General features: G+C 39.1%; 1 protein-coding gene across 1 annotated transcript in view; it reads right to left on the bottom strand.

Annotated features, from left to right (window-relative positions):
• The window catches only part of LOC307187067 (collagen alpha-4(VI) chain-like), a gene marked incomplete at its 5' end in the record, with an annotated part of 62,538 nt that overhangs the window by 15,962 nt on the left and 24,615 nt on the right, over positions 1-21,961 (bottom strand). Inside the window, 6 exon segments of the mRNA XM_079922813.1 lie at positions 5,247-5,449; positions 5,452-5,739; positions 8,815-8,851; positions 9,989-10,081; positions 13,300-13,362; positions 13,460-13,495. Of these exon segments, the coding sequence (XP_079778939.1) occupies positions 5,247-5,449; positions 5,452-5,739; positions 8,815-8,851; positions 9,989-10,081; positions 13,300-13,362; positions 13,460-13,495 (720 nt within the window).

The following is a 21,961-nucleotide window of genomic DNA, read 5'->3' as shown; positions in this document are numbered from 1 at the left end:
TGTCTGGACAACCCAACACTTCCTTCAAAAAAAAAAAATGAATGTCCTCCTGCAACTTTTCTGAATTCTAAAATTATGCCAAATTTTTAAAAATTACTCCTCCCCAAGTCCCTTTGGCCTTCCTCTTAATGTTTTCATCTGCTAAAGCTAATTGTTTTTTTCTGCATGATAGCCAGTATTCCATTCTTGGGATTTTTTTTTTTTTAAGAGCAGTACACGGAACTAAAAATAGGGCCAGTTCATAAATCTCTCTCATAGTGTTCTTGTATAGATAAAATTAATTAATATGTGGAAAAAGCTTAGAACTTCTCAACTATCTTCTTTTCCTGTTTTTGACTTTGAATTAAAATCTCATTGTGAATGGGGATTCCAGACCTTGAGCAAGTTATTTAACTTCTCTGGGTCTCAGTTTCATCATCTGAAAAATGGGCCCATAATAATAGTTATCTGTTTGAGTTGTTGTAAGGATTAAATGAATCAATAATTGGGAAGATCTCAGAATAGCACCTGGATCAATAAATGTGAGCTATTTTCCTAGCTATTGTTTCAAAGGAAAAAGTGCTAGATTTTTTATAAAGAAAAATGAAATTCAAAATGAGGCAAACAAATTGCATTTTCCCTGTAATCCTCCACTTTTTGACTTTAAAAAAGAGGGGCACATTAAGTCTTATGTTTTGAGACATAAGGCAATTAGACAGTTCTTAATGGGATTAGGCAAGAATCGTCCAAATGCTATAATATTGCTTTATTTAGGACTGAGGTTGATTCAATGGATGGTTTAAGAAATCTTTCCAATATGCCCCATAACTTCCAAGCATGTTTAAATGGACGAGAAATTAGGCATCTCTTTATACAATCATTTCAAATTGAACAACCATCATTTTTCTAGAAGTATGGGGGTGTTGTTCTCAAAAATAAAATAACATAGAGGTGAAAGACAAAAGCCCCACAGGTTGTCAAAGGGAGTCCTCAAGCGGATAATTCAGAAAGAAAATTACAGGACATTCCCACTCTCCTAACTGGATTCCACTAAGGATAAAGCACAGAGTAGGGAAGGTTATGAGATGCAATACGCCCAGTTGTGAAGAAATGAGGATTTGTTGAAAGTCTCTGAGGATGGGGTTGTCATTTTTATGGTTTCTCTCCTTGCCAATGTCACCAGAACTGAGGTCATTCATTACATCTGAGCTGGCAAGTACCATATAACAACTTTCTAAATTGTTAAATTGAAGGAACAGACTCATCCCCCAGCATCCTGGGGCAAGAATATGTATAAGAAATTAAGAGAAGAGCAGACAGAAAGGACAGAACTGAGATGCAAGTACCTTTAAGCTGGCAGTTTCTTCTCACACACTATGTCATTCTTTCACTCGCACCTAAAGCAGCTGAGAGGGCCAGAACATCTTGACAAAGGACCATCCAGATGCTGTCTACCTAGGATCCCCTCTCAGAGAGCAGCATTGATGAACAATGGGGTGGGGTTAATCGTAATTGTATCCTGAGTATCACTCTCCAAATGTTAGGGAAATGCCTTTTAAAAAGTAGATAATTACACCTGGATAGGAGCCTTAAATAACATCAAGTTGTGACACTCTCTCCATTTTAGAGCTGAGCAAAATGAAACTCAGAAAGACAAAGAGACTTTTTCTACAGCACCTTGTTATTGAGGAAAGAGCCAAAGACAAAAGTTCCATCTCTAATTTAAACTGTTATGTATTTGAAACAAAAGCAAAAATAAACAAATGGGACTACATTAAACTAAAAAGGTTTGCACAGTGAAGGAAAGAAACCATCAACAAAAGAAAAGGCAGCCTACTGAATGGGAGAAGATATTTGCAAACCGTATATCCAGTAAGTATAGAAAGAACTCATACAACTCAACATCAAAAAGCAAACAAACAACCCAATTACAAAATGGGCAGAGGAGCTGAATATTTTTCCAAAGACATACAGATGACATTGTATACATGAAAAGATGCTCAACATCACTAACCATCAAGGAAATCAAAACCACAATGAGATATGACCTCATACCTCATATAACCTCATATAACCTTTGATGATAGACATCCTGAGACATACTCAGAATGTCTATCATCAAAAAGAGAACAAATAGATATGGGAACATATGTATATGTATAACTGATTCACTTTGTTATAAAGCAGAAACTAACACACCATTGTAAAGCAATTATACTCCAATAAAGATGTAAAAAAAAAAAAAACCCACAACATTGTAAATCAACTACCCTTGAAAATATTTTTTAAATGCAAAACATTTTTTAAATTAATTTCATTGTGTGTGTGTACCACAGGTTCAATATATAAATTATGTCAAATTGTTTTTCAAAATAAAGAATTTTTGATATTTAAAAAAAAAGAGAGAGAACAAATAACAAGTGTTTGTGAGAATGTGGAGAAAAGGGAACCCTCATGCACTGTTGGTGGGAGTGTAAATTGGTGCAGCCACTGTGGAAAACTGTATAGCAGTTCCTCAAAAATTATAGAACTACCATATAATCCAGCAATTTCACTTCTGGGTATTTACCCAAAGAAAGCAAAACACAGATTCAAAAAGATATATGCACACTTATGTTCATGGCAGGATTATTTACAACAGCTACAAAATGGAAGCAACCTAAGTGTCCTTCAATAGATCAATGGATAAACAAGATTATATATATATATATATATATATATATATATATATACACACACATATAAATATATACATATATAGAGATGTGTATACACACACACACAATGGAATATTACTTAGCCACAAAGAGAATGAAGTCTTGCCATTTGTGACAACATGGGTGGACCTAAAGGGTATTATGCTAAGTGAAATAAGTCAGAATGGAGAAAGAAAACTACCATATGATTTCACTCATGTGTGGAATCTAAGAAACAAAAAAAAATGAACAAACATAAAACAGAAACAGACTCATAGATAAAGAGAACAAACTGGTGGTTGCCAGAGGGAGGAGGGTGGGTGGATGAGAGAAATAGGTGAGGGAGGTTAAGAGGTACAAAATTGCGGACTTCCCTGGTGGTGCAGTGGTTAAGGATCCGCCAGCCAATACAGGGTACATGAGTTCGAGGCGTGGTCCGGGAAGATCCCACATGCTGCCGAGCAACTAAGTTCCTGCGCCACAACTACTGAGCCTGTGCTCTAGAGCCTGCAAGCCACAACTACTGAAGCCCGCAAGCCTAGAGCCCATGCTCCACAACAAGAGAAGCCACTGCAATGAGAAGCCCGTGCACCACAACGAAGAGTAGCCCCCGCTCACCACTACTAGAGAAAGTCCATGCACAGCAAAGAAGACCCAATGCAGCCAAAAATAAATAAATAAAATAAATAAATTTATAAAAATAAAAATAGAGGTACAGAATTCCTGTTACAAAATATGAGTCACAGCTATAAAATGTACAGTGTGGGGAATATAGTCAATAACTATGTAATATCTTTGTACAGTGACATAGCATAACTAGACTTATTATGGTGACCATTTTGTATGTATAAAAATATCAAAGCACTATGTTGTACACACCTGAAACTAATAAAATATTATAAGTCAATTATACTTCAATAAAAATAAAAAAAAATAAAATGTGACTTGTTTCACCCTGCCTTTACTAATCCACTGAGAGTTGCCACCATCCCCCAACCCGTCCCTGTCCAGACACCCTGGGAGGCAAGAGGGATTAACAGGGAACAAGGGGCTCACCCTCTGCATCTTAACTTTATTTCTGAAAACTCAAGATATTTTGTCCATCCTTCCCAACAGTTCGCAAGCTGTCATGATCTTACCTATTGATCTTAGAAGCATATTCACAGCTGTGTCAACAAAATCTCTCACCTAACACTCGCACTACACACCCAACCTTCAGAGAAAATTAAATGGTCTAACACAGCTGAATTCCTTAGCTCTTAGGTTGAACCATATGACACTTCCGTTTTCGCAGATCAGAAACGGTTGAATATTGGCAATGGAATGTAGCTCAGTCTGATATTCATCAGCATCCTGAAATCACTTAAAAAGGAAATCGCCTTTCATTCTGATAAATCATCCCATATGTTCCATGAGAATGTGTTACATGGGTTTCAGTTAGAAAAGTAAAGTCTAGAGAATAGATCAATAAATACATTGTGGTACACATAGAAAACAAACTTATGGTTACCAAAGGGAAAAGGAGAGAGGGATAAATTAGGAGTTTGGGATTAACAGATACATACTGCTATATATAAAATAGGTAACCAACAAAGATCTACTGTATAACACAGGGAACTATATTCAATATCTTGTAATAACCTATAATGGAAAAGAATCTGAAAAAGAGTATATATATATATATATATGAATCACTGTGCTGTATACCTGAAACTAACACAAAATTGTAAATCAACTATACTTCAATTTTAAAAAATAAAAATAAATTATGGTATATACACACACTAGAATACTTCAGAAAAGCAGTTAAAAAATTTACTCATATAAACAACATGGATGAACAAAAGAACAGACATTGAGTGAAAGAAGCCAGATATAAAGAGTACATTCTGTAGGATTCACATTGCACCAAGGCTCAGAACAGGTGACAGAAGCTGGAAAGGTCGTACTAGAAAACTTATAGAATGCCAAAAGTATTCAATATCTCGAACCATGTCTAGGTCACAGCACTTTAAACATATACAAAAATCCATCTAGCTGTATCCTTAAAATCAGTTCCTCTTACCCACTTTGTATATGGATGTGGATTTTATACCCCAAATAAAAAAGAGGAGAGAAAATTACAGTCTGTGGACCCCCATGATACAGGTTAGCCTAGAGTGGTTAAGCACAGGCTGTGAAGGCAGATAAAATCGGTCTGCCCCCAACAGATATTTGATCTTTGATGATATACTTAACCTCTCTCTAAGCCTCAGTATTCTTATCTCTGAAATGGAGATCACAATGACATTTACCTTATACAGTTTGGGGGATAATTCAATAAGACAGTGTTTAAAAGGCACATGGCACAGAGGCTCAAGGATGGCCAGTAGGTACCAGCAGTAGCACTGGTAGCAGAGTCTGTAATGAGACATCCCCCCAACCCCGCACCTGCCCCCTCCCACGCATATACTTCAGTTTCTGGAGAATTCTTCCCCTGACCAGCTCTCACTCCTCATGTGCTCCTTGGTGGAGGAGCAGGAACCAGGCACTAACCCCCAGAACCCGGCGCAGCCGCAGTCCCCCACTTACCAGTAGGGCGTCTGGGAGGTTGTGGTCCTCTGTGAAGGTGATGACCGCAGAGGTGATGTCCAGCGCACTGAGCTCCGGCGTGGCTGTGCTGATGGAACCTGCATCCTGGATCCAGCCCGCCTGGAAGAACACGGCCACCTTCCTCAAGAGGCGGCCCGCGCGCACGCGCTTGAATACATGTCTCACCACAAACCTCATGGAGTCCCCAAGTTCCTGCTGCTAAAGGACCCTGCCAGGGTGAGTCCCCTGACCTCCTGCAGGAGCGCGGGCCTCCCCTTATGGTCGGAGAAGCGAACCACGTAATCTGTTTTGCTGTCGTAGGAGACGATGGCCACCCGGGCACCCGTGGGGCAGTTACTCCCACTGATTTCCGTCTTCATCAACAGAGATAGTAAAATGCCTCTCATCCTCTCGAAATCCAACTGGGAGACGTCATTTGACACTTCCAAGGCGAAGACCACCTCGGTCGGTAACACTGGGCATTCGGAAACACCTAGACACGTGGATACACAGATTTAGGATTGCCTGTAATGTCTGTAAACGGATGAAGGTTGGAGTGAATAAGAAGAAATGTTACTTACCTGAACAGGCTAGAAGGGAAACGATTTTGGAGAGAAAAGACGTTGTTAGTTGACATAGGCGAAGCCACGTTTGCCAGCTTCAGTATGAAAACCATCTCCTCTGAGAAATTCAAGCCTCTCCGAGTTCTGCCTGAGTGTGGCAGAGAGACCTCACCTTGCTCCCCAATATCTGCTCTCCCTTTTTTCCATGGTAACAGAAACCCAGTCTCTGGCTGGGTATATGGCTGCCTGGAACAAAGGGTACATTTCCCAGTGGGGTGGCATCTTACTAAGCTCTGGATAACAGAATTAGAACCATGGGAGGTACAACCTTGAAAAAGTATCCTCCTTTCCTTTACCTGCTGGCTGAAGCTTGATAGACATCTTGGACCATGAGGTGATTTCGGAAACAGCATCCCCACCCCAGTGGCAGTGCAGGAAAATATAAAGAGGCTGCATCCCTGGGCACCCATCCCTAGGCACCATGGCGCTCCATCATCCCGGGACTGGCTACCTCCAGGCTGATTTGAGGACTATGTTGGTGTTCCTGCGTTTGAGCACTGAGTCACACTGTACTGAACTTAAATCTAATACACTTAGCTACTCAGAAACTATATATACACACACATATGCATACACACATATCTTAAATTCTATATAATAAAATATAGTAATATTAGTAATTATTAATATTAATTATTGTATTGTTGGTTATTAATATATTGTTTATTAATGTTAGTAATAATATTAATTGTATATTGCATATATTATGTATAAGCGTGTATACACAAGCAATATATTTTCATGGAAAATACTAGAAAACAATATATTAAAATTACCCTTAATTTATCATATATATGTGTATATATGTATATCTATCACTTGTTTTATTTCATTTTATAAGACTTGGAGCTTAGGCTATGCTCTATTCTGAATCCTTTTTCACTTTATGGTATTCCTTCCATCAATAAATTTAGAGCAGTATCATCTGGTCTCCTATGATGTCTCATGATTTCTTCTGTCAACATCCCTTTGTGATGAGAATACTTGAACTTGTATCTGTTCATTTCTGTCCAATTACAGCTCCAAATAGGTCTACAATTATGGCTTTTGATATACATTGTCCAATGGCTCTTCAGAAAAATTGTGCCAATTGACATACCTACATTTCTCAACTCTGGATAGGGATTTTTTTCCTCATCTTAAAAAAATTTCCAATTTGAAACAAAAAAAAATCTTATTTTAATTTGTATTCTTTGACTTCTTGTAAGGTCAAACATTTTTACAGGTTTATTGTATTTTTTTCTTTTCTGAATCCTCCATTCATGTTTTTGGCCCGTTTTCAATCTAAAAGAGTTTTTTACACTTAGGTTTAGCAAATATGAAATATCTGTGTTTGTAGATGAAAATGATTGAGTAGCAGTGATTTTATATATTTCAACATGATAGAGTAAAGAAGTTAGGGCCTTTCCCTGGGTTCACTGCTTATATTGCATATATTTTCCCCATTTTTCTGTTTGTTTTTGACTTTACAGTGCTCCTGAATGTAAAAGAGTTTTAACCTTTAACTCTGAAACTTTTCCTTTGTGGTCAAGGTGATGGTATTATTCTTTATGATTTTTAGGAAAAAAAATTCCAGAATCTCCCTGAACAGCAACTGGATGGGAATGGACAGAATATGGGAGAGTCAGCATAATAGGGGTGGGATGATTGTGGAGAAAACCCAAACTAAGCAATTTGCCAAGTCAATGTTCACTGCCTATTGCCAGTAAGTGGAGAAATGTATATATTATAGGATGCAAATATCCTGGAGTACATTGAAGACAAAGAATTACAATCTGGGAATGTGACAAAGCATTACTTAAGATTTGATGATTCACAGTTCCATTTTTAAAACACAAATGTTAATTTAAAAAGACCCATTTCTTACTGAAGGCTCACTGTTGATCCCTCTTGCTTAAATGGATGAAATAAAAGAACAGAGCTTCTCTTTGCCTGTTTTGTGATAAGAAGCACCAAGATGTGCAGGTGTGCAATTATCATTGCATTGCATGAGGTGCCAATTGTAGAGGAATTTTTCTTCACTGGTGAGATGGCATGCCTTTCATCCACTTCATTACTTTTAATTTAATTTTATTTTACTGAAGTACGGTTGATTTATAATATCATATTAGTTTCACGTGTACAGCAAACTGATTAGTTATACACATATATGTATTATATATTCTTTTACAGATTTTTTTCCCTTATAGGTTATTACAAAATATTGAGTATAGTTCCCTGTGCTATACAGTAGGTCCTTGTTGGTTATCTATTTTATGTATAGTAGTGTGTATATGTTAATCCCAAACTCCTAATTTGTTCCTCCCCCCTTTCCCCTTTGGTAACCATAAGTTTGTCTTCTATGTCTGTGGGTCTATTTCTATTTTGTAAATGAGTTCATTTGTAACTTTTTTTAGATTCCACATACAAGTGATATCATATGAGATTTGTCTTTCTCTATCTGACTTACTTAGTATGATAATCTCTAGGTCCATCCATGTTGCTTCAAATGGCATTATTTCATTTTTTTTAATGGCTGACTAGTATCCCATTGTGTATATGTACCACATCTTTGTCCATTCATCTGTCGATGGACACTTAGTTTGCTTCCAGGTCTTGGCTATTGTAAATAGTGCTGCAATGAACATTGTGGTGCATGTATCTTTTTAAATTATGGTTTTCTCCAGATGTATGCCCAGGAGAGGGATTGCAGGATTGTATGGTAGCTCTGTTTTTAGTTTTTTGAGGAACCTCCATACTGTTCTCCATATCATCCACTTCACTTCTGAGACCACGTTGGGGAAGATTACTTATCCAAGTGGGGACTGAGCCGTATATGTTAAATTATAAGAGCTTCCCATGATGGACCATGGCACCTCCCAACCCCAGGTGACTTATGTTCTCAGTGCATGATCCATTCCCACTTCACACCCCTGGCTCCTTTCTAGCCTTTCCCAACAACTTACGGCAATTTTCGCGACCAAAATTGATGATTTCACAAGGCTGTTAGAAAGATGGAGAAAGAAAGGAAAGAGTACTTAATTTGAAGCATATTCCTCCTCACCGTCATGACTTAGAAATGTCGTATGGATGTTATCCCAGCCTATCTGAAGCTTTTTAATCCACAACAGAAAACCCCAAAGTTGTTACAACAGATGGAACTTTCCAGAAGTTATATTTCTGGATCCAGTGGATATTTTTAAACTATTTTATATACAATATACTGCCCATACTATTAGAGATAGATAGATAAGGGGAGCCCTTCTTTTTTTAAAAAAATCTGCCTCACAAAGGAATGGAATCAAATCTGATTTTGAAGAAGTTTAATTCCAGGAATGTCAACACAGAAGGAAGAAAAATGCCTAAAATTCTTGGATCTCTACCTTAGCGATTTCTGTAACATTTCTTTAGAATGACAGGCAAGATATTCTACCCTCAACACCTCCCCTAGAATTGTTTCATTCCTTTGATCCCTTCCTCTCTGTTCTGTTCTCCCCTTGACCCCATCACTTCCTGCTCCTCAGTTGCCCCACGTCTTTCCCTCCCCTCCCCTCAATAGTATTTTTGTACTTGGGTGACGAAAAATCATCATAAGACTGAGATCATTTTCAGGTGTGCCATAAGACACAGTGGCCTGTATTATACTATGTTTTGGCTTATGAATACTTTACAAGCAATTTTTGAACATTACAAAAAGCCTTTCCCCCCCACCCCCACTGGGGTAGTAACCTCAAAGTCTTTCCTTTCATGCCAACTGGTACTTCTCAAAAATATCCAGATTTAAAATATTATTCTACTCTTGAAAATATTTAAAATATTGTTTAAATATTTAAAATATTATTCTACTCCTTTTATTTGATTTGGTTACAACCTACCAGAGTAAAGTCTATAAACTTAAAGTACTAAGAGAACTTACAAGAGGAGAAACTAAAGAATCTTTACAGATTTCTATTTTGTGAAAGTGGAAAGTTTTGTGTTTTAAAATTTACAATTAAAATCTTCACACCAGCAGAAACAACAAATTCTGTAACTATTTCAGATATTGGAATAATCAGATAGAAAATATAAAATAACTACATTTTGTATGTCTGAAGAAATAAAAGATATCCTTGAAAATATTAAAAAAAAATCTTCACCTACCATCATATCTATCACACCTTTGGGGCCCTTGATGCCCTGGAAAGAATAGAAATGGGTTTCAAATGCAAGATTCTGGAAGTCCAACACATTATTCTGAAGAGTTGGCAAGAGAGTTTGAGAAAGCTCACCATGCTACAGAGACCTCCTTCTGCCTTGCTCCTGGGCCTGAAGTTCTGTCTGACTCCTTAAGGAAGGAGGTCAGAGTGTCTAGGAGATGTATCCCAGACCCCAGAGTCCAGGGTGCCCAGGGAGATGCTACAGAAAGACTCTTAGGAGACCAGGTTATTTTGAGACTAAGCCACAGATTTTTTTGGTTTTTTGTTTTTTGGGTTTTTTTGGGTTTTTTTAATTAATTTATTTTTTTATTTTATTTTTGGCTGTATTGGGTCTTCGTTGCTGCACACAGGCTTTCTCTAGTTGCAGCGAGCGGGAGATAATCTTCATTGCACTGCGCAGGTTTCTCATTGCGGTGGCTTCTCTTGTTGCGGAGCACAGACTCTAGGTGCATGGACTTCAATAGTTGTGGCTTGCAGGCTCTAGAGCGCAAGCTCAGTAGTTGTGGCACATGGGCTTAGTTGCTCTGCGGCATGTGGGATCTTCCTGGACCAGGACTCAAACCAGTGTCCCCTGCATTGGCAGGCGAATTCTTTTTATTTTTTTTATAGTTGTGTGTGAACTTTTTTAAAAAATTTATTTATCTTATTTATTTTTTATTTTTGGCTGCATTGGGTCTTCATTGCTGCACACAGGCTTTCTCTAGTTGCAACGAGAGGGGGCTACTCTTTGCTGTGGTGCCGGGGTTTCTCATTGTGGTGGCTTCTCTTGTTGTGGAGCACAGACTCTAGGTGCACAGGCTTCAGTAGTTGTGGCTCGTAAGCTCTAGAGTGCAGGCTCAGTAGTTGTGGCACACGGGCTTAGTTGCTCCACAGCATGTGAGATCTTCCTGGACCAGGGCTCGAATCCATGTACCCTGAATTGGCAGGCGGATTCTCAACCACTGCGCCACCAGGGAAGCCCCAATCCACAGTTTAGGATCAAATTCAGGAAAAGGCCATTCAAGATCCCAGGACCACTTATAGGCAGTTCTAAAGTGGACCCCTGTCCTCCCCTACCTCTTCTCCTCAGGCCACCCACCACCACCCTATCTATTCCCTAGCATTACACAAGTCTTCCCTGGAGCCCTTCACAACAGATCCGCCTGACTCCAGCCACTCTGGGAGTCTGGAGATCTTTGTGCTTATTTGTACTCTACGAGGTAGTCATTTGTGACTTCCTGCAGCTCACTATAATCTCCTCAGCCTTTGTTTCTTTATCTGTAAAATGGGCATGGTGGTCCTTCTTCTTTTAAGATTCTTGTGCACCTCTCCAGCAAACCCTAAACTGCAGTGAAACTACCTGGTTCAACCCGCAGCCAACTCACTGTACCTTCCTTCACGGATGATGGCCTTGTCTCTTAGGACAGGCATAGGGCAAAACGACAACCACCTCTAGTCTTTCCTTTCATACCAAATGACCTTCCAGGGAATTTTACAAATATCTGTGGGCTTGCAACATTGTCAGTGAGGATAAGATTATATAAATGTCATATTTTGTTAGGATTTCTTTCTGGTTTTTGCATAAATGTTGCCGCTCATCTTGTTTACACTGATAAACGCACTCTCCAGTGAGCTTTGTGTATTGTTTTATGTACTTAGACAGATCCATGAATCTCCAGCCACTCCACATCTTTCCCATGTTCAAGTCAAAATATCTATATTTAATAAATACTATACTGTGTAAGAACTTGAAGCTAATGCCCTCTAAAGTAAATTTGGCACATTCCCTATTTAGCTCATCCTGTGCATTTTAAATGTTTATTTCTTCTTAGAGATGTCTCATCAAATCCTTATTCAATTTTACACAAAGGTTGAAAATAAAAGAAAGGAGAAATCCATGTTATCACTGGTCCTGGAGGGCCTGGGTCACCTGGAGTTCCAACGAATCCAAGAAGTCCAGCATTACCCTAAAAATGACCAAACCAAAGGGATAAGCTTCCCCCTTGAACACGACTTGATTAAAACCAATAGACCCACCTTGAGATTCCAAGTTGTCATTATATCTGAGTCTAATGAGTCTGCTATGGACCAGTTAGTTCATGAACCGTCTTCAGTAGAGTGAGACATGGAGACTGGGTGGTGGGGGGGATGGGGAGGTCTTTGTGGGAACCATCTAAGTCCCCCCCATACATACCTAACCCCAGCCAACACGTGTAAATTCACACAAACACTTCCAAACAGAGCCTTAAAGTATGTCTCGATATTCAGCTGAGGCTCCAGGTCATATAATTAAATGAATGCAGGAAATGTGTATTGAAGGCCAGGCATCAGGAGAAAGGAAAAGTTCCTATTATCTTCTGGTCTTCAGTGTCTCAGAAAAGGTCTATGCTGACCATGGACTCACTGCTTATCTGACAGGGATTTGAACTGACACAGCATTATCTGCGTATAATTGATGCTTTATCTTTTTTAATTTTAAAACAAGAGAGAGAAGTTTAGCTGAGCAGGGTAATATTAGCCAGTAGCAAGCCAAGTTAGGCATAGTTCAAATTTTCCTTTATGTCCTTGCCAGTTTATGAAAATACCAGTTATTGGGTGCCCAGACAATATACATTCTCTTTCTGTTCCTCTCTCCTACGTTGAACACTAGTCCATGTTCTTTTCCCAGAAGGCCTTGCTCTCTAATGTATATTAGCTAAACACTACCAAGTTGTTAGGTATCCACAGGGTTACTCTTTCCAAAAAGAGATGGTAGTGATTGTGGCTTTTCAATACTGAATCTTCCGAACCTGAAGGAATGGGTTTTATTGGTAGACTCTATAAAGCACAGAGAAAAACATGACTCCAAGTCCACCAGGATGGCAGCCACATTCTTGAGAGTTTAGTCTCAGAATAGCTAAGAGAAAGTAAAGGCTTGGAAGAATCTTAAAGAAACAGTAATATTTGCCCTGCAGCTAAACCAATATTTTTTCAAATGATGTCTAGATTTACCAAAGACAGAGGTGTCTCCAAACTTGTTCTTTGAAAGGTTGATACTACATAACTGAAACTCCCAACTTGAATTTTCTGTTGTTATGGTTTGGTGAGCTGCATTTGCATTCAGAAGATAAATGATAATGGGACTAAGTGGGGAGTGACCAGGAAGGTGTAGAATATTCTGACGAGGACATGGGCTTCCTGCTAAGAAGTCCATTAACCCAGTGGAAGTATAGTCCTTTGAGTAGACTGTCATGATATGGGCCTCTATAGATCTGGGGAAATTCCTTTGGTTCTTACCCTCTTCCCTCTGATTCCCTTTGCCCCCTTCTCTCCTTGGTGGCCCAGGTCACCATCTTCTCCCTTAATAGAATCAAAAGTAGAACCATGAGTATAAAGAAAAATAAGTACAAATAAATGACACATGCTGCATACCAGATGTCAGGCCCCAAAAGATTACTTGTGTACCAGGGTAGCCAGGAAATCCGGGTTCCCTCTAGTGTCAGAAATGAGATAAGGTCTTGTTTAGTGTCATGTGATTAAGTCTTTCTTTGGCATTCCTTGGGGGAAAAAGAAGATACTATAATTTTGAGAAAACAAACTCAAAACAGGTGCCAGAAAAAATAACTATCGCAAAGGCTGTTATCTTAAGCTACTCCCAAGTGGCCGTATTTTATTTCTATAATTCAATGCAAAGCAACATGCAAGTGATTTTTACAAATTCTTCCTCCTTTCTTGATATATTGTGTAATAAAACTTTCTTCTTGTACATTTTTATTTACCTATCAGTTTAAATAACCAGAGATATGATCCAATTGAAGCCAAGGGAAGGGCCACCAAATTGACTGCTGGGAAGCAGATGATCATTGCCAGACCAAAGACATACTACCAAGCAAGTATTCATTCAAGAAGTATTTATTTAGCACGTACTGTGTGCCAGGCATGTCTCTAGGTGTTGGGAATTCCATGGTGAACAGAACAAAGACCCTGCCATCAAGGAACTTACCTGCTAGTGAGAAAGAGACGTAAAACCTGCCAGGGTGAGATCAATGTTATGCCAGAAAAAGGATTAAGAAATAAAGAATGTAAGGGTGAGGGGTTAGCTATTTTATATAAGGGGGTCAGGCAAAACCGTTTTGTAAAGGTAGCATTTGGGTAAAGACCAGCATGAATTCAGGAAGCAAGGCAAGCAGATGTGTGGAAGTAGAGCATCCCAGGCAGAGGAAAGAGTATGTGAAAACCATAAACAAGGGTATGAATGTGTGCTGTGTTTGACCAACAATGAAGTAGAATAATGGGATGGAGAGGGGCAGATTATGTAAAATCTTGTGGGCCACATAACAGTGGGGTTAACTCTGAATGCCATCGGGAGCCATGGCTGGGTTTTGAGTAAAGAAGTGACATGACCTGCCTCTGTATTTACAAGATGGCTCTGGTTCCTTCAAAGAAAGCTAACTAGAAGGACAGAAGCAGGGGGAACAGTTAGGTGGCTCTGACACTAATCCAGGTGCTAAATCATGTTGGCTTGTCCAGAGTGCAGCAGTGGTGGTGGTGAGACAGAATGACATGCTGGATATATTCTGAAGATAGACTCACCCTTAAGTGTTGATGGATTAAATGTAAGGGGTGAGAGAAAAAGACTTATTAAAGATGAAACAAGCATCTGTTTTAAGTAACTGGTGGGATGGAGTCTCCGATTCCCAAAATGGGGAAGGCAGGAGGAAGGGCAGGTGAATCAGTTTGGGCTGACTGGATGTTTGATGATATTAAAGGATCATTGCTCATTCTTAGGTGTGATGATGGTATTGTGGTTATATTTTTAAAGAATCTTTTAGAGGGGCTTCCCCGGTGGCGCAGTGGTTGAGAGTCCATCTGCCAGTGCAGGGGACACGGGTTCGTGCCCCTGTCCGGGAAGATCCCACATGCTGCGGAGCGGCTGGGCCCGTGAGCCATGGCCGCTGAGCCTGTGCGTCCGGAGCCTGCGCTCCACAACGGAAGAGACCACAACAGTGAGAGGCCCGCATACCGCAAAAAAGAAAAAAAAATCTTTATTTTAAGGGCTTCCCCGGTGGCGCAGTGGTTGAGAGCCCGCCTGCCGATGCATGGGACACGGGTTCGTGCCCCGGTCTGGGAAGATCCTATATGCCGCGGAGCGGCTGGGCCCGTGAGCCATGGCCGCTGAGCCTGCGCGTCCGGAGCCTGTGCTCCGCAGCAGGAGAGGCCGCAACAGTGAGAGGCCCGCGTACCGCCAAAAAAAAAGAATCTTTTAGAGATGCAAGCTGAAATATTTATGCGTGAAATATATGATATCTGGCATTTGCTTCAAAATAATTTGTGGAGGGAGTGGGAAAACGTGAGTGGGACTATAAATAAAACAAAACTAAATTGGCCAAGCGTTTTTCATTGTTTGAGCTAGGATATGTACACAGGAGGAGGTATCATATTAGTCTCTCCACTTGTATATATGTTTGAATTTTTCCATAATAAAAGATTAGAAAACAAAAGAAGAAGAAAAAAGTTGCTTGGGGACATGCCAACTTTCAGGTGCCTATGAGATAAGCAAGTAGAAACATATTTGGAGCTTAAGAGATTGGTACAAGCTAGAGAAGTAAACTGAGATCAGAGGACAGATGGCACTTGATGCCATGAGACTGGATAAGGTCACCTGAGGAGTGAGTAATGAGGGAGAGAAATATGAGGATAGAGTCTTGAGTCCTCAACATTTAGAGCTCAAGAACATTCAGAAGATCCAGCCAAGAGCAGCCAGGGAAAACCAGGGAAGTGGTATGTGCTGGAAGTTGAGTGAGCAAAGGTTTAAACAACAAGCCCATTATCATCTCTGTCAAATGCTGCTGAGACACGGAACACAATGAGGGCAGAGAACTGACCACTGGACTTAGCACAATGGGTTTTTCTGTTTTTTGTTTTTTTAAAAAAATATTTTGATCTAATTTATTGTATGTTTTTATTTATTTATTTTCAGCTGTGTTGTGTCTTCATTGCTGCACACGGGCTTTCTCTAGTTGCAGTGAGCGGGGGCTACTCTTCGTTGTGGTGCACGGGCTTCCCATTGCGTTGGCTTCTCTTGTTGTGGAGCATGGGCTCTATCTAGGTGCACGGGCTTCAGTAGCTGTGGCACGAGGGCTCAGTAGTTGTGGCTCATGGGCTCTAGAGCGCAGGCTTAGTAGTTGTGGTGCACGGGCTTAGTTGCTATGTGGCATGTGGGGTCTTCCCAGACCAAAGCTCGAACCCCTGTACCCTGCCTTGGCACACAGATTCTTAACCACTGTGCCACCAGGGAAGCCCCTGGGTTTTTTTCTTCTAATTTTTATTTTATATTGGAGCATAGTTGATTAGCAGTGTTGTGTTCGTTTCAGGTGTACAGCAAAGTGATTCATTTATATATATACATGTATGTATTCTTTTTCAAATTATTTGTCCATTTAGGTTATTACAGAATATTGAGCAGAGTTCCCTGTGCTATACAGTAGGTCCTTGTTGGTTACCTATTTTAAATATTGTAGGGTGTACATGTCAATCCCAACTTCCCAATCAATCCCTCCCCCCCCTTTCCCGCCCTCCACACCAGGAAACGTAAGTTTCTTCTCTAAGTCTGAGTATGTTTCTGTTTTGTAAATAAGTTCATTTGTATCTTTTTTTTTTTTTTCGGTACGCGGGCCTCTCACTGTTGTGGCCTCTCCCGTTGCGGAGCACAGGCTCCGGACGCGCAGGCTCAGCGGCCATGGCTCACGGGCCCAGCCGCTCCACGGCATGTGGGATCTTCCCAGACCGGGGCACGAACCCATGTCCCCTGCATCGGCAGGCGGACTCTCAACCATTGCGCCACCAGGGAAGCCCTGTATCATTTTTTTGATTCTTCATATAAGCAATAAATGATATTTGTCTTTCTCTGTCTTACTTACTTCACTTAGTATGATAATCTCCAGGTCCATCCATGACATACAGATGGCCAAGAGGCACATGAAAAGATGCTCAACACCACTAATTTTTAGAAAAATACAAATCAAAACTACAATGAGATATCACCTCACACCAGTCAGAATGGCCATCATCAAAAATCTACAAACAATAAATGCTGGAGAGGCTACGGAGAAAAGGGAACCCACCTACACTGTTGGTGGGAATGTAAATTGCTACAGCCACTACGGAGGACAGTATGGAGGTTCCTTAAAAAACTAAAAATAGAGCTACCATATACATACTAGATGCCAGTAGCATCTCTTGCCACAGTTCTTTTTTTTTTTTTACAACTTTATTGGAGTATAATTGCTTTACAATGGTGTGTTAATTTCTCCTTTATAACAAAGTGAATCAGCTACACATATACATATATCCCCATATCTCCTCCCTGTTGCATCTCCCTGCCATCCTCCTCATCCCACCCCTCTAGGTGGTCACAAGCACCGAGCTGATCTCCCTGTGCTATGGGGCTGCTTCCCACTAGCTATCTATTTTACATTTGGCAGTATATATAAGTCCATGTCACTCTCTCACTTCATCTCAGTTTACCTTCCCCCTCCCCCTGTCCTCAAGTCCATGCTCGACATCTGCATCTCTATTCCTGTCCTGCCCCTAGGTTCTTCATAACTTTTTTTTTTTTAGATTCCATATATATATGTTAGCATATGGTATTTGTTTTCCTCTTTCTGACTTACTTCACTCTGTATGACAGACTCTAAGTCCATCCACCACACTACAAATAACTCAATTTCACTTCTTTCTATGGCTGAGTAATATTCCATTCTATATAAGTGCCACATGTTCTTTATCCATAATCTGTCGATGGACACTTAGGTTGCTTCCATGTCCTGGCTATTGTAAATAGAGCTGCAATGAACATTGTGGTACATGACTTTCTTTGAATTATGGTTTTCTCAGGATATATGCCCAGGAGTCAGATTGCTGGGTCATATGGTAGTTCTATTTTTAATTTTTTAAGGAACCTCCATAATGTTCTCCATAGTGGCTCTATCAATTTACATTCCCACCAACAGTGCAAGAGCGTTCCATTTTCCCCACACCCTCTTCAGCATTTATGGTTTTTAGATGTTTTATCATGGCCATTCTGACTGGTGTGAGTTGACCTCACCAGTGAGGTCACTGGTGCATTGACCTCAATGCACTTTTGATTTGCATTTCTCTAATGATTAGCGATGTTGAGCATTCTTTCATGTTTGTTGGCAATCTGTATATCTTCTTAGTAGAAATGTCTATTTATGTCTTCTGCCCATTTTTGCACTGGGTGGTCTGTTTTTTTGATATTGAGCTGCATGAGCTGCTTGTAAATTTTGGAAATTAATTCTTTGTCAGTTGCTTCATTTGCAAATATTTTCTACCATTCTGAGGGCTGTCTTTTCATCTTGTTTATGGTTTCCTTTGCTGTGCAAAAGCTTTTAAGTTTCATTAGGTCCCATTTGTTTATTTTTGTTATTATTTCCATTTCTCTAGGAGGTAGGTCAAAAAGGAGCTTTCTGTGATTTATGTCATAGAGTGTTCTGCCTATCATTTCCTCTAAGAGTTTTACAGTGTCCAGCTTTACATTTAGGTCTTTAATCCATTTTGAGTTTGTGTATGGTGTTTGGGAGTGTTCCAATTTTATTCTTTTACATGTAGCTGTCCAGTTTTCCCAGCACCACTTATTTAAGAGGCTATCTTTTCTCCATTGTATATTCTTACCTCCTTTATCAATAATGTGACCATATGTGCATGGGTTTATCTCTGGGCTTTCTATCCTGCTCCACTGATCTATATTTCTGCTTTTGTGCCAGTACCATACTGTCTTGTTTATGTAGCTTTGCAGTAGAGTCTGAAGATAGGGAGCTTGATTCCTTCAGCTCCATTTTTCTTTCTCAAGGTTGCTTTGGCTATTTGGGGTCTTTTGTGTTTCCGTACAAATTGTGAAATTTTTTGTTCTAATTCTGTGAAAAATGCCATTGGTACTTTGATAGGGATTGCACTGAATCTGTAGATTGCTTTTGGTAGTATAGTCATTTTCACAATGTTGATTCTTCCAATCCAAGAACATGGTATATCTCTCCATCTATTTGTATCATCTTTAATTTCTCTCATCAGTGTCTTATAGTTTTCTGCATACAGGTCTTTTGTCTCCTAGGTAGGTTTATTCCTAGGTATTTTATTCTTTTTGTTGCAATGGTAAATGGGAGTGTTTCCTTAATTTCTCTTTCAGATTTTTCAGCATTAATGTATACGAATGCAAGAGATTTCTGTGCATTAATTTTGTGTCCTGCTACATTACCAAATTCATTGATTGGCTCTAGTACTTTTCTGGTAGAGTCTTGAGGATTTTCTATGTATAGTATGTCATCTGCAAAGAGTAACAGCTTTACTTCTTCTTTTCCGATTTGGATTCCTTTTATTTCCCTTTCTTCTCTGATTGCTGTGGCTAAAACTTCCATAACTACATTGAATAATAGTGGTGAGAGGGCAACCTTGTCTTGTTCCTGATCTTAGAAGAAATGTTTTCACTTTTTCACCATTGAGAACCATGTTGGCTGTGGGTTTGCCATATAAGACCTTTATTATGTTGAGGCAAGTTCCCTCTATGCATAATTTCTAGAGGGTTTTTATCATAAATGTGTTTAAATTTTGAGAAAATCTTTTTCTGCATCTATTGAGATGATCACATGGTTTTTATACTTCAAATTGTTAATACGGTGTATCACATTGATTGATTTACATATATTGAAGAATCCTTGCATTCCTGGGATAAATCCCACTTGATCATGGTGTATGATCCTTTTAATGTGCTGTTGGATTCTATTTGCTAGTATTTTGTTGAAGGATTTTTGCATCTATGTTCATCAGTGATATTGGCCTGTAGTTTTTTTTCTTTGTGACATCTTTGTGTGGTTTTGTTATTAGGGTGATGGTGGCCTCATAGAATGAGTTTGGGAGTGTTCCTCCCTCTGCTCTATTTTGGAAGAATTCGAGAAGGATAGGTCTTAGCTCCCTCTAAATATTGATAGAATTTGCCTGTGAAGCCATCTGGTCCTGGGCTGTTGTTTGTTGAAAGATTTTTAATCACGGTTTAAATTTCAGTGCTTGTGATTTGTCTGTTTATATTTTCTATTTCTTCCTGGTTCAGTCTGGGAAGGTTGTGCTTTTCTAAGCATTTGTCCATTTCTTCCAGGGCATCCACTTTATTGGCATAGAGTTGCTTGTAGTAATCTCTCATGATCCTTTGGATTTCTGCAGGTCCGTTGTTACTTCTTTTTTCATTTCTAATTCTATTGATTTGAGTCTTGTCTCTTTGTTTCTTGTTGAGTCTGGCTAACGGTTTGTCAATTTTATTTATCTCTCAAAGAATCAGCTTTTAGTTTTATTGATCTTTGCTATTGTTTCCTTCATTTCTTTTTCATTTATTTCTGCTTTGATCTTTATGATTTCTTTCCTTCTGCTAACTTTGGGGTTTTTTTGTCCTTCTTTCTCTAATTGCTTTAGGTAAGGTTAGGTTGTTTATTTTAGATGTTTCTTGTTTCTTGAGGTAGGATTGTATTGCTATATACTTCCCTCTTAGAACTGTTTTTGCTGCATCCCATAGGTTTTGGGTGATCGTGTTTTCAGTGTCATTTGTTTCTAGGTATTTTTTTATTTCCTCTTTGATTTCTTCAGTGATCTCTTCGTTATTTAGGAGCATATTGTTTAGTCTCCATGTGTTTGTATTTTTTACAGATTTTTTCCTGTAATTGATATCTAGTCTCCTAGCATTGATATCTAGTCTCCTAATCTCCTAGATATGATTTCAATTTTCTTAAATTTATCAGGGTTTGATTTGTGACACAAGATATGATCGGAGAATGTTCCATGAGCACTTGAAAAGAAAGTGTATTCTGTTGTTTGGGGATGGAATGTCCTATAAATATCAATTAAGTCCATCTTATTTAACATATCATTTAAAGCTTGTGTTTCTTATTTATTTTCAATTTGGACGATCTGTCCGTTGGTGAAAGTGGGTTGTTAAAGTCCCCTACTATGATTATGTTACTGTCGATTTCCCCTTTTATGGCTGTTAGCATTTGCCTTATGTATTGAGGTGCTCCTATGTTGGGTGCATAAATATTTACAATTTTTAGATCTTCTTCTTGCATTGATCCCTTGATCATTATGTAGTGTCCTTCTTTGTCTCTGGTAATAGTCTTTATTTTAAAGTCTATTTTGTTTGATATGAGAATAGCTACTCCAGCTTTCTTCTGATTTACATTTGTATGGAATATCTTTTTCCATCCGCTCACTTGCAGTGTGTACATGTCTGTAGGTCTGAAGTGGATCTCTTGTAGACAGCATATATATGGGTCTTGTTATGGTGTCCATTCAGCCAGTGTATGTCTTTTGGTTGGAGCATTAATCCATTTATATTTAAGGTAATTATCAATATGTATGTTCCTATTACCATTTTCTTAATTGTTTTGGGTTTGTTATTGTAGGTGTTTTCCTTCTCTTGTGTTTCCTGCCTAGAGAAGTTCCTTTAGCATTTGTTGTAAAGCTGGTTTGATAGTTCTGAATTCTCTTAGCTTTTGCTTTTCTGTTAAGGTTTTAATTTCTCCACCGAATCTGAATGAGCGCCTTGCTGTGTAATCTTCATTGTAGGTTTTTCCCTTTCATCACTTTAAATATGTCCTGCCAGTCCCTTCTGGCTTGCAGAGTTTCTGCTGAAAGATCAGCTGTTAACCTTATGGGGATTCCCTTGTATGTTATTTGTTGTTTTTCCCTTGATGGTTTTAATATTTTTTATTTGTATTTAATTTTTGATAGTTTGATGAATATGTGTCTTGGTGTGTGTCTCCTTGGATTTATCCTGTATGGGGCTCTCTGTGCTTCCTGGACTTGATTAACTATTTCCTTTCCCATATTAGGGAAGTTTCCCACTATAATCTCTTAAAATATTTTCTCAGTCCCTTTATTTTTCTCTTCTTCTTTTGGG

Source organism: Stenella coeruleoalba (genome assembly GCF_951394435.1).
Source record: "Stenella coeruleoalba genome assembly, chromosome: 5".
In the NCBI taxonomy this organism is placed as follows: domain Eukaryota; kingdom Metazoa; phylum Chordata; class Mammalia; order Artiodactyla; family Delphinidae; genus Stenella; species Stenella coeruleoalba.
This window is presented reverse-complemented; position numbering and strand designations above follow the sequence as displayed.